Genomic DNA, 14,009 nt, shown 5'->3' on the forward strand with positions numbered 1-14,009 from the left:
GGGACAATGGTCATGTTAAAGGCCCAACATGCAGATTGGCATTGTTATCCCGTGGCTCTGCCATCAATCTGGAGTGAACGGCTGCCCCTTTCTGGCGAGGTCTCTGCCAGATTCGGCTGCTATCCCGGTGTGTTGGGACACCGTGCCACGCGAGCAGGTGATTTACAGACCCGTTTGCACATCTAGGTTGGCAATGCAGTGAGAATTGGGCTGTGGTTATTTACAATAGTTACATCAGGGAAACAATCTCGGCTGCTCTGTGCCGGTGTTGACGGGATTCCTCCCACTTCCCTGCACCTCACTCCATCGGCCCCCTTTCTTTTCTTCCTCCGGGATGGGGTCTCCTGAAGTGCAACTGGCCCAATTCACCTCAACCACTCCTCGTGGTGGCAACTTTCACATTTCAAACTCTCTCTGGTTAAAGAAGTTTCTCCTGAATTTCACAAGGGATGCATTCGTGACTAATATAATTCATGGCTCCCAGCTTTCAGTCCCCGACGAGGGGTAAACATATTCCATGACTCCGCTGTGTAAGTTTGCTGCATTTTGAAAGGCTCTATCGGGAAACCTGTCAGCCTTTGCTTCAGTGAAAGAGCCCCCAGCCTGTTGAATCTTTCCTGATGAGTGGAAGACAAAAAGCTTCAACAACGTCGTTTTTCAGCAGAACTCAAAATTGGAATTGTTGAGCAAAGTGGGTGATACCGTCCTCTGGTTTAACATCTGGTTTAGGGGCTGGTTTAGCACTGTGGGCTAAATCACTGGCTTGTAATGCAGAATAAGGCCAGCAGCGCGGGTTCAATTCCCGTACCAGCCTCCCCGAACAGGCGCCGGAATGTAGCGACTAGGGGCTTTTCACAGTAACTTCATTGAAGCCTACTCGTGACAATAAACGATTATTATTATTATTATCTGCCCTCTGGACTTTCAACCTTTTCCATTCGGAGATCTTTGCCTCAATCACATTTGTCAATTCAGCTTCATAAGACCATAAGACAGAGGAGCAGAATGAGGCCACTCGGCCCATTGAGTCTGCTCCGCCATTCAATCATGGCTGATATTTTCCCATCCCCATTCTCCTCCCCATAACCTCTGATCCCTTATTGATCAAGAACCTATCTATCTCTGTCTTAAAGACACTCAGTGATTTGGCCTCCACGGCCTTCTGCGGCAAAGAGTTCCACAGATTCACCCCCCTCTGGCTGAAGAAATTGCTTCTCATCTCTGTTTTAAAGGATCGGCCCTTTAGTCTGAGATGGTATCCTCTGGTTCAAGTTCTTCCGACAAGCGGAAACATTCTCTCCACGTCCACTCTATCCAGGCCTCGCAGTATCCTGCAAGTTTCAATAAGATCCCACCTCGTCCTTTTAAAGCTTGATACCTTCCCAGTCAATCAGAGTGTGAGGCTGTACTCACATCGGCCGCAGACTCGTCCTGAGAAACGGTGTAAACCCCAAAGAGTCCAGAGTCCTGATAACTGGCATTGAAGGCAGAGGCCTGAGGGGGAAAGATTCACAGATAAAAAGGAAATAAGTGACGGTTTAAAGAACCATTTCCACAACCACAGGATGTGTGAAAGGGCTTTTCAGCCAATTCAATTATTGATTTTGGAATTGCAGTCACTGCTGGAACGTCGGGAATATGGTGGCTAACGTGTGCACAGCACGCTCTCACAAACAGCAACGTGATAATCACCCAGATAATATTTTTTTGTGGTGTTGTTTGAAGGATGAATTGGCCGGGACGTTGGGAATGACTCCCTGCCCTGGGATCTTTAAGATCCCCCCCAAGCAGGCACCTAGGATTTAGTGTCTAATCCGTCAGCACGGCACATGTCTTTTAATCTGACTCTCTGCTGTGTGATTTGAAGGTGGAACCCTGTGATTTAGAGGTGGGCTGAAGGTGGAACCCTGTCATTTAGAGGTGGGCTGAAGGTGGAACCCTGTGATTTAGAGGTGGGCTGAAGGTGGAACCCTGTCATTTAGAGGTGGGCGTGGAACCAACTGACCCACGGCTGAAACCCTGGTGAGAAAGAAAACAAAATCAGAGACGCCGACAACACAGCTGCAGGGCATGCTGCCCACTATCCCTTTTGGGAGAGCTAGCCAATTAGTCCCAATGGCCTTGCTCTTTCCCCTTATCAGAACAATGTGCACCTTCCACAACAAAAACAGAAAATGCTGGTCACTCTCAGCAGGTCTGACAGCGCCTGTGGAGAGAGAAGGGAGCTAACGTTTTGAGTCTGGGTGACTCTTTGTCAAAGCTAGCTTTGGGGCGGGGTAGGGGGTGGGGCTGGTTGAGGGGGGGGGGTGCGGGTTGGGGGTTAGCGAGGGTTATCAAAGAATATGTTCATAACACAGGCGTAGTATTGCCATAACTATCAGAACTGCAAGGGTTAATGAAGCATCAAGAGTAGCCACTAGAGGGAGCTACAGTTACAACTACATAAGGCATTGATGCTGAGCCTTGTGTGGGAGGTGTACAGGAGTTAGCTAGTGAGAGTCAGAAGTACAGATAGTGTAAGAGCAGATCATAGTTTAAAGCACTATTGATATTAGCGGTAGATGAGTGTAGTTTAGATGTTAATAATTAACTGTGTATTCTTTAGGAGTACGTGTTGAATCCAAGTTAGTAGTGTGAATAAATTTATAACTTTGTTTAAGTTAAAACTATTTTGTGGTCTTTATGAACACTACGCCAACCATCCTGAAATAATCAACACAATGAACACCACAACAAGGATCCGTTGACAACAAAGGGACCAGCTGGTCAGGGAGGTTGGGGTCTGGCCAGGGGGGGAGTGGGGCACTGCCAGGGGTGGGGGTGGGTGGGGGGTAGAACGCAGGGACAAACTCAAAGCTAAACAAACACTGATCGGGTCAGACAGCATCTGTGGAGCGAGCAACTAATTTCCTTGCGTTTAGAAGATTTAGTGGTGATCTAATTGCACATGTTTAAGATTACCTTTGATCACAACTGGAAGATATTAGTAAGGATGGAGCCAGAGAAAATGTCAGAAGGAGGGGAAACAATAATAAGGAAATGTTTTTTATTCAGTTTGCATTTCAGAATTGCCTTTCAGAAGATGGTAGTGAACTGTCTTCTTGAACCGCTGCATCCCCTGAGGTGTAGATGCATCCATGGTGGAATTGCGGATAGCGATGAGGACTGTCAGAGGATACAGCAGGATTTAGATCATTTGGAGACTTGGGCGGGGAGATGGCAGATGGAGTTTAAGCCGGACAAATGTGAGGTAATGCATTTTGGAAGGTCTAATGCAGGTAGGGAATATACAGTGAATAGTAGAACCCTCAAGAGTGATGAAAGTCAGAGAGATCTAGGTGTACAGGTCCACAGGCCACTGAAAGGGGCAACACAGGTGGAGAAGGTAATCAAGAAGACATACGGCATGCTTGCCTTCATTGGCCGGGGCATTGAGTATAAAAATTGGCAAGTCATGTTGCAGCTGTATAGAACCTTACTTAGGCCACACTGAGGACAGTGTTCAATTCTGGTTGCCACACTACCAGAAGGATATGGAGGCTTTAGAGAGGGTGCAGAAGAGATTTACCAGGATGTTGCCTGGTATGGAAGGCATTAGTATGAGGAGAGGTTGAATAAACTTGGTTTGTTCTCACTGGAACGAATGAGGTTGAGGGGCGACCTGATAGAGGTCTACAAAATTATGAGGGGCATAGACATAGTGGATAGTCAGAGACTTTTTCCCAGGGTAGAGGGGCCAATTATTAGGGGGCATAGGTTTAAGGTGTGAGGGGCAAGGTTTAGAGGAGATGTACGAGGCAAGTTTTTTTACACAGAGGGTAGTGGGTGCCTGGAACTCGCTGCCGGAGGAGGTGGTGGAAGCAGGGACGATAGTGATGTTTAAGGGGCAACTTGACAAATACAACTTGACAAGGTGCCTCACGGGAGACTGCTGAGTAAAATAAGGGCCCATGGTATTCGAGGCAAGGTACTAACATGGATTGATGATTGGCTGTCAGACAGAAGGCAGAGAGTTGGGATAAAAGGTTCTTTTTCGGAATGGCAACCGGTGACAAGTGGTGTCCCGCAGGGTTCAGTGTTGGGGCCACAGCTGTTCTCTTTATATATTAACGATCTAGATGACGGGACTGGGGGCATTCTGGCCAAGTTTGCCGATGATACAAAGATAGGTGGAGGGGCAGGTAGTATTGAGGAGGTGGGGAGGCTGCAGAAAGATTTAGACAGTTTAGGAGAATGGTCCAAGAAGTGGCTGATGAAATTCAACATGGGCAAGTGCGAGGTCTTGCACTTTGGAAAAAATAGAGGCATGGACTATTTTCTAAACGGTGACAAAATGCATAATGCTAAAGTGCAAAGGGACTTGGGAGTCCTAGTCCAGGATTCTCTAAAGGTAAACTTGCAGGTTGAGTCCGTAATTAAGAAAGCAAATGTAATGTTGTCATTTATCTCAAGAGGCTTGGAATATAAAAGCAGGGATGTACTTCTGAGGCTTTATAAAGCACTAGTTAGGCCCCATTTAGAATACTGTGAGCAATTTTGGGCCCCACACCTCAGGAAGGACATACTGGCACTGGAGCGGGTCCAGCGGAGATTCACACGGATGATCCCAGGAATGGTAGGCCTAACATACGATGAACGTCTGAGGATCGTGGGATTATATTCATTGGAGTTTAGGAGGTTGAGGGGAGATCTAATAGAAACTTACAAGATAATGAATGGCTTGGATAGGATGGACGTAGGGAAGTTGTTTCCAGCACTTTTCCAGGAGACTCATCCGGAGTGAGACTCATACAGAGTGAGGATTGAAACTTGGTAATTTGGTGCAGTGAGGTAATTCGGTGCAGAGTGTGAGGAGGTGCTTTTTAACCCTGGTAAGTGACTGGTAAGTAGTCTCTCTTTTTCTTTTCATTGTCTAATTTATTTATTTTTATTTTGAAATTCTAGTTGTTTAAGTTTACCAAGGGTTTAAGACATGGCAGGAGATCCCAGACCCGTGTCATGCTCCTCGTGTGCGATGTGGGAGCTCAGGGACACGTCCACTGTCCCTGGTTCCTTCACGTGCAAGAAGTGTGTTCAGTTGCAGCTCTTGTTAGACCGCTTGACGGCTCTGGAGCTGCGGATGGACTCACTTTGGAGCATCCGCGATGCTGAGGAGGTCGTGGATAGCACGTTTAGCGAGTTGGTCACACCGCAGGTGAAGGTTACTGAGGGAGATAGAAAATGGGTGACCAAAAGAAAGAGCAAGAGTAGGAAGGCAGTGCAGGTGTCCCCTGCGGTCATCTCCCTGCAAAACAGATATACCGCTTTGGATATTGTTGAGGAAGATGGCTCACTAGGGGAAGGCAGCAGCAGCCAGATTCATGGCACCGTGGCTGGCTCTGCTGCACAGCAGGGCAGGAAGAAAAATGGCAGGGCTATAGTGATAGGGGACTCGATCGTAAGGGGAATAGACAGGCGGTTCTGTGGACGCAATCGAGACTCCAGGATGGTATGTTGCCTCCCTGGTGCAAGGGTCAAGGATGTCTCGGAGCGGCTGCAGGACATTCTGGGGGGGGGAGGGTGAACAGCCAGCTGTCGTGGTGCACATAATCACCAACGATATAGGTAAAAAACGGGATGAGGTCCTACAAGCGGAATTCAGGGAGTTAGGAGTTAATCTAAAAAGTAGGACCTCAAAGGTAGTAATCTCAGGATTGCTACCAGTGCCACGAGCTAGTCAGAGTAGGAATGTCAGGATAGATAGGATGAATGCGTGGCTTGAGAGATGGTGCAAGAGGGAGGGATTCAAATTCCTGGGGCATTGGGACTGGTTCTGGGGGAGGTGGGACCAGTACAAACCGGACGGTCTGCACTTGGGCAGGACTGGAACCGATGTCCTAGGGGGGGTGTTTTCTAGAGCTGTTGGGGAGGGTTTAAACTAATGTGGCAGGGGGATGGGAACCAATGCTGGAAGTTGGAAGGTAGTAAAACAGGGACAGAAACAAAAGGAAGTAAGGGGAAAAGTGCAAGGCAGAGAAGACATAGTCAAAAATCCATAAGGGCGACAGTACAAGGTACAGTGACTGAGGGGAGCACAGTGAATAGGCCCAGTAATAACAAAAGGAATAAAACTGGAGATGTTAAGATTCAAAACAGAGGTAAAAAAACCAACATAGTGTACTTTACCTGAATGCTCGTAGTATTCGGAATAAAGTAAATGAGTTGGTGGCACAAATCATCGTAAATGACTATGATTTAGTGGCCATTACTGAAACATGGTTAAAGGATGGTCACGACTGGGAGTTAAATATCCGAGGGTATCAAACTATTCGGAAGGACAGAGTGGATGGTAAGGGAGGTGGTGTTGCTCTGTTATTTAAGGATGACATCCGGGCAATAGTAAGGGATGACATCGGTGCTATGGAGGATAAGGTTGAATCCATTTGGGTGGAAATCAGGAATAGTAAGGCGAAAAAGTCACTGATAGGAGTAGTCTATCGGCCACCAAATAGTAACGAGATGGTGGGGCAGGCAATAAACAAAGAAATAACTGATGCATGTAGAAATGGTACAGCAGTTATCATGGGGGATTTTAATCTACATGTCGATTGGTTTAACCAGGTCGGTCAAGGCAACCGTGAGGAGGAGTTTATAGAATGTATCCGCGATAGTTTCCTAGTATGTAATGGAACCTACGAGGGAACAAGCGGTCCTAGATCTTGTCCTGTGTAATGAGACAGGATTGATTCATGATCTCATAGTTAGGGATCCTCTCGGAAGGAGCGATCACAATATGGTGGAATTTAAAATACAGATGGAGGGTGAGAAAGTAAAATCAAATACTAGTGTTTTGTGTTTAAACAAAGGAGATTACAAGGGGATGAGAGAAGAACTAGCTAAGGTAGACTGGGAGCTAAGACTTTATGGTGGAACAGTTGAGGAACAGTGGAGAACCTTCCAAGCGATTTTTCACAGTGCTCAGCAAAGGTTTATACCAACAAAAAGGAAGGACGGAAGAAAGAGGGAAAATCGACCGTGGATATCTAAGGAAATAAGGGAGAGTATCAAATTGAAGGAAAAAGCATATAAAGTGGCAAAGATTGCTGGGAGATTAGAGGACTGGGAAATCTTTAGGGGGCAACAGAAAGCTACTAAAAAAGCTATAAAGAAGAGTAAGATAGAGTATGAGAGTAAACTTGCTCAGAATATAAAAACAGACAGTAAAAGTTTTTACAAATATATAAGACAAAAAAGAGTGGCTAAGGTAAATATTGGTCCTTTAGAGGATGAGAAGGGAGTTTTAATAATGGGAAATGAGGAAATGGCTGAGGAACTGAACAGGTTTTTTGGGTCGGTCTTCACAGTGGAAGACACAAATAACATGCCAGCGACTGATAGAAATGAGGCTATGACAGGTGAGGACCTTGAGAGGATTGTTATCACTAAGGAGGGAGTGATGGGCAAGCTAATGGGGCTAAAGGTAGACAAGTCTCCTGGCCCTGATGGAATGCATCCCAGAGTGCTAAAAGAGATGGCTAGGGAAATTGCAGATGCACTAGTGATAATTTACCGAAATTCACTAGACTCTGGGGTGGTCCCGGTGGATTGGAAATTAGCAAACGTGACGCCACTGTTTAAAAAAGGAGGTAGGCAGAAAGCAGGAAATTATAGGCCAGTGAGTTTAACTTCGGTAATAGGGAAGATGCTGGAATCTATCATCAAAGAAGAAATTGAGAGGCATCTGGATAGAAATTGTCCCATTGGGCAGACGCAGCATGGGTTCGTAAAAGGCAGGTCATGCCTAACTAATTTAGTGGAATTTTTTGAGGACATTACCAGTGCAGTAGATAACGGGGAGCCGATGGATGTGGTATATCTGGATTTCCAGAAAGCCTTTGACAAGGTGCCACACAAAAGGTTGCTGCATAAGATAAAGATGCATGGCATTAAGGGTAAAGTAGTAGCATGGATAGAGGATTGGTTAATTAATAGAAAGCAAAGAGTTAGGATAAATGGGTGTTTCTCTGGTTGGCAATCAGTAGCTAGTGGTGTCCCTCAGGGATCCTTGTTGGGCCCACAATTGTTCACAATTTACATTGATGATTTGGAGTTGGGGACCAAGGGCAATGTGTCCAAGTTTGCAGATGACACTAAGATGAGTGGTAAAGCGAAAAGTGCAGAGGATGCTGGAAGTCTGCAGAGGGATTTGGATAGGTTAAGTGAATGGGCTAGGGTCTGGCAGATGGAATACAATGTTGACAAATGTGAGGTTATCCATATTGGTAGGAATAACAGCAAACGGGATTATTATTTAAACGATAAAATATTAAAGCATGCCGCTGTTCAGAGAGACTTGGGTGTGCTAGTGCATGAGTCACAGAAGGTTGGTTTACAAGTGCAACAGGTGATTAAGAAGGCAAATGGAATTTTGTCCTTCATTGCTAGAGGGATGGAGTTTAAGACTAGAGAGGTTATGTTGCAATTGTATAAGGTGTTAGTGCGGCCACACCTGGAGTATTGTGTTCAGTTTTGGTCTCCTTACTTGAGAAAGGACGTACTGGCGCTGGAGGGTGTGCAGAGGAGATTCACTAGGTTAATCCCAGAGCTGAAGGGGTTGGATTATGAGGAGAGGTTGAGTAGACTGGGACTGTACTCGTTGGAATTTAGAAGGATGAGGGGGGATCTTATAGAAACATTTAGAATTATGAAGGGAATAGATCGGATAGATGCGGGCAGGTTGTTTCCACTGGCGGGTGACAGCAGAACTAGGGGACATAGCCTCAAAATAAGGGGAAGTAGATTTAGGACTGAGTTTAGGAGGAACTTCTTCACCCAAAGGGTTGTGAATCTATGGAATTCCTTGCCCAGTGAAGCAGTTGAGGCTCCTTCATTACATGTTTTTAAGGTAAAGATAGATAGTTTTTTGAAGAATAAAGGGATTAAGGGTTATGGTGTTCGGGCCGGAAAGTGGAGCTGAGTCCACAAAAGATCAGCCATGATCTAATTGAATGGCGGAGCAGGCTCGAGGGGCCAGATGGCCTACTCCTGCTCCTAGTTCTTATGTTCTTATTAGCAGGGGAGACTAGGACGCGGGGGCACAGCCTTAGAATAAAAGGGAGTCACTTTAGAACAGAGATGAGGAGAAATTTCTTCAGCCAGAGAGTGGTAGGTCTGTGGAATTCATTGCCACAGAGGGCGGTGGAGGCCGGGACGTTGAATGTCTTTAAGACAGAAATTGATAAATTCTTGATTTCTCGAGGAATTAAGGGCTATGGGGAGAGAGCGGGTAAATGGAGTTGAAATCAACCATGATTGAATGGTCGAGTGGACTCGATGGGCCGAATGGCCTTACTTCCGCTCCTATGTCTTATGGTCTTACATGAATAGGGTGGGAATAGTGGGATACGGACCCAGGAAGTGTAGAAGATTTTAGTTTAGACGGGCAACATGGTCGGCAGAGGGCCGAAGGGTCTGTTCCTGTGCTGAACTGTTCTTTTTTGTTCACAGTGCTGTTAGGGAGGGAGTTCCAGGATTTTGACCCAGCGACAGTGAAGGAGCGGCGATATATTTCCAAGTCAGGATGGTGAATGACTTGAAGGGGAGCCTCAGGTTTCCAGGTATCTACTGCTCTTGTCCTTCTAGATGGTAGTGATCGTGGGTTTGGAAGGTGCTAAGGAGCCTTGGTGAGTTCCTGCAGTGCATCTTGTAGATGGTGCACACGGCTGCTACTGTGTATCTCTGGTGCAGGGTTTGAATGTCTGTGGGAGGGGGAGCAATCAAGCGGGGCTGCTTTGTCCTGGATGGCGTTGAGCTTCTTGAGTGTTGTTGGAGCTGCACTCATCCAGGCAAGTGGAGAGTATTCCATCACACTCCTGACTTGTGCCTTGTAGATGGTGGACAGGCTTTGGGGGGTCAGGAGGTGATTTACTCGCCGTAGGACACCTTTGACCTGCCTGGTAGCCACAGTATTAACATGGCTGAGTCCAGTTCAATTTATGATCACTGGTAACTCCCAGGATGTTGATTGTAGGGGATTCAGTGGTGGTAATGCCATTGAATGTCAATGGGCTAATGGTAGATTCTCTCTTGTAGGTGTCATGTGAGAGTACCTTTAAGAAATGGATGTTTAAGCAATGTACCTTTAAGAAATGAGAGCTCATATGACTGAAGTGATGTCAGAGGGTGGGGGTAGCTGAGTTGAGCTCACTTCTGCTTTTTGGGGCTTTTAGTTTCAGTTTGAGAGAGGAGCTGAAAAGTGCCTGGCTGGTTTACTGAGAGCTGCATGAAGAAAGAGAGCTTGGGTGTGTCTGTGTTTGCAGTGAGCTGGATCTGCTGTGATCTCTGCCAGGAAAGACTATCTCTGAATCATTTGGGTGATTTAAACTCATAATAGCAATGTCTTTAACCTGATGTGTTTCTTGGAGGTTTGAAGGAACATTTTGAGGGATTATTTAGTGTTGTATTATTTTCGGGGTTATCCTTGAAGTAAGGGGTGTTAAGGGATCCAATGTTTATTTAAAAAGGTTAAGTTGAATTCATGGAATAAATATTGTTTTGTGTTTAAAAACCCACATGTCCATAATTGTAATACCACACCTGGAGACCAAGCCGTGAGCTTCAAAAGCAACAATACATTAAAGGGAGAGGTTGGTTGAACTCCATGATACATTTTGGGGTTCTGAAAACGCCGCTCCCATAACATAGGAGATGGTCATTGCCTGGGCACTTGTGTGGCTCGAATGTAAGTTGCCACTTGTCAGCCCCAAGCCTGGATATTGTCCAGGTCTTGCTGCATTTGGACACGGACTGCTTCATTACCTGAGGAGTTGCAAATGGTGCTGAACATTGTGCAGTCATCCGCAAACATCCCCACTTCTGATCTTACGACCTAAAGGGAGGTCATTGATGAAGCAGCTGAAGGTGGTTGGGGCCGAGGACACTACCGTGAGGAACTCCTGCAGTGATGTCCTGGAGCTGAGATGATTGACCTCCAACTACCACAACCATCTTCCTTTGTGCCGGGTATGACTCCAACCAGCAGAGAGTTTCCCCCTCTGATTCTCATTGACTCCAGTTTAGCTCGGGCTGCTTGATGCCACACTCGGTCAAATGTTGCCTTGATGTCAAGAGCAGTCACTCTCACCTCACCTCTGGCATTCAGCTCTTTTGTCCATGTTTGATCCAAGGCTGTAATGAGATCAGGAGCTGAGTGACCCTGGCGGAACCCAAACTGAGTGTCCGTGAGCAGGTTATTGGTGAGTACGTGCTGCTTGATCGCACTGTTGATGACTCCTTCCATCACTTTGCTGATGATGGAGAGTAGACTGATAGGGCGGTAATCGGCTGGGTTGGATGTGTCTTGTTTCTTGTGTACAGGACACACCTGGGCAGTTTCCCACATTTCTGGGTAGATGCCAGTGTTGTAGCTGTACAGGAACAGCTTGGCTAGGGGATGCGGCGGGTTCTGGAGCACAAGTCTTCAGCACTATTACCGGAATATTATCAGGACCCAGAGCCTTTGCAGTATCCAGTGCCTTCAGCCATTTCTTTTTTTAAATTAAAAATAAATAAATTTAGAGTACCCAATTCATTTTTCCAATTAAGGGGCAATTTAGCGTGGCCAATCCATCTACCCTGCACATCTTTGGGTTGTGGGGGTGAAACCCACGCAAACATGGGGAGAACGTGCAAACTCCACACGGACAGTGACCCAGAGCCGGGTTCGAACCTGGGACCTCGGCGCTGTGAGACTGCAGTGCTAACCACTGCGCTACCGTGCTGCCCGTGCGGTTTCTTGATATCACATTGAGTGAATCGTATTGGCTGAAGACTGACATCTGTGATGCTGGGAACCTCCGGAGGAGACCAAGATGGATCATCCACTCGGCACTTCTGGCTGAAGATTGTTGCGAATGCCTCAGCCTTGTCTTTTGCACGGACGTGCTGGGCTCCCCCATCATTGAGGATGGGGATATTTGTGGAGCCTCCTCCTCCAGTGAGTTGTTAAATTGTCCCCCACCATTCACGGCTGGATGTGGGAGGACTGAAGAGCTTAGTCTGATGCGTTCGTCGTGGAATTGCTGAGCTCTGTCCATTACTTGCTGCTTATGCTGTTTGACACACGGGTAATCCTGTGTTGTATCTTCACCAGGTTTACACCTCATTTTTCGGTCTGCCTGATGTTTCCCCTGCCATGCTCCCCTGCACTCTTCATTGAACCAGGGTTGATCCCCTGGCTGGGTGGGAATGGTAGAGTGGGGGATATGCTGGGCCATGAAGTTACAGATTGTAATTGAATACAATTCTGCTGCTGCTGATGGCCCACAGTGCCTCATGGATGCCCAGTCTCGAGTTGTTCTGAATCTATAGCATGGTGGTAGTGCCATACCACACGACAGAGGGTATCCTCAATGTGAAGATGGGACTTTCTCTGCACAAGGCCCCGCTGGGCCAATACACAGTCAATTCCAGCCCCATTTGATCCGGAGTCACAGCACAATTGAAATTAACAATTCATTCTGAGCAATGTCCCAAAGCTTTTTGTCTCTGGCTGCCTAATAATTACAGTCACCAGGAGCGGGATTCACCCCTACCTGGCGGGGGCTCGGAGAATCCCGCCCCAGGTTAGTAATGAAAACATGTGGGGCGGAATTATTCGCTCCCCACGCGGCGTGGGAGAATCGCGGGAGGGCCTCCCGACATTTTTTACGCCCCCCTGGCTTCCCCACGAATTCTCCCCCCCCGGCTAGGAAAAATCGCCGCTCGCTGTTTTTGACGACGAACGGCGATTCTCCGAGCCCGATGGGCCGAGCGGTCGGCCCTTCACGCCCGTTTCACCACGGCAGCAACCACACCTGGTCGCTGCATTCGTGAAACGGGCGCCAGATGCCCGTTTGGGGCATTTAGGGGCCCGATTGGCACGGGAGCACCACAACTGTGCTCGGGAGGGGACAGGCCCGCGATCGGTGCCCACCGATCGTCGGGCCAGCGTCCAAAACGGACACACTCTTTCCCCTCCGCCGCCCGGCAAGATCAAGCCGCCACGTCTTGCCGGGCGGCTGAGGAGAAAGACGGCCACCGCGCATGTGCGGTTTGCTCCGTCTGCGCGATAAAGTCACCCGCGCATGCGCGGGTTGGAACCGGCAACCCGCGCATGCGCGAATGACCTCACAAATGCGCCGTTTTGCGCGTCATTTCCGGCGCGACGAGGTCGCAGCCGGGAAACACGGAGGCCCGCTCCTAGCCCCCCGGGTGGGGGTGAATTAGGTGCGGCGAGCGGGCCCCGAGGCCGTCGTGAACCTCGGCCGAGTTCACGACGACCTCCACGAGGGGGCTAGGAGCGGCGCTCCGTAAATCTCGGCCGCCGGGCGTTGACGCTTGCGTCAAGGCGGCGCGCCGAGAATGACGCGACGGCGGCCCCTAAGTGACGTCAGCCGCGCATGCGCAGGATGACCGGCTCCAACCCGCACATTCGCGGTTGCCGTCTTCCCCTCCGCTGCCCCGCAAGACGTGGCGGCTTGCACTTGCGGGGCGGCGGAGGGGAAAGAGTGCGTCTCTTGGAGACGACGGCCCAACGATCGGTGGGCACCGATCGCGGGCCAGTCCCCTCCCGAGTAGTGCTCACTCCCCTCTCCGCCCCCCACAAGCCACAAACAAAACTTTGGCGCCATGTTCATGACGGCAGCAACCAGGTGTGGTTGCCGCCGTCATGAACCGGTCGGGAACGTCAGGCCGCTCGGCCCATCCGGGCTGGAGAATCGCCGGTAAAACGGCGAGCGGCGATTCATCCGAGCGGGGGATGGGAGAATCGCGGGGGGTGCCAGGGCGGCATGTCGTGCGTCGCCCGGCCCGCCCGTGATTCTCCCACCCAGCGTGGGGAGCGGAGAATCACGCCCTAAGAGTGTCTGATGGACATCTTCCAGTTGGATCTTTCTTCAGTCTCTACCTCCATAGAATCCCGACATGCTGAAGGCGGCCATTTGGCCCATCGAATCTGCACCGGTCCTCTGGAGGAGTACCCTACCTTGGCC

The 14,009-nt window shown here is 48.6% G+C and overlaps 1 protein-coding gene across 1 annotated transcript in view; it reads right to left on the minus strand.

The window, feature by feature from the left end:
• Positions 1–14,009, minus strand: part of LOC119956635 (cytochrome b-c1 complex subunit 2, mitochondrial-like) — a 185,365-nt gene that overhangs the window by 22,998 nt on the left and 148,358 nt on the right. The window contains exon 10 of the mRNA XM_038783975.1: positions 1,414–1,494. Within this exon, the coding sequence (XP_038639903.1) occupies positions 1,414–1,494 (81 nt within the window). The remainder of the gene's footprint in view (positions 1–1,413; positions 1,495–14,009) is intronic.

The sequence above is a fragment of the Scyliorhinus canicula genome, chromosome 23, assembly GCF_902713615.1.
Source record: "Scyliorhinus canicula chromosome 23, sScyCan1.1, whole genome shotgun sequence".
NCBI classification, from domain to species: domain Eukaryota; kingdom Metazoa; phylum Chordata; class Chondrichthyes; order Carcharhiniformes; family Scyliorhinidae; genus Scyliorhinus; species Scyliorhinus canicula.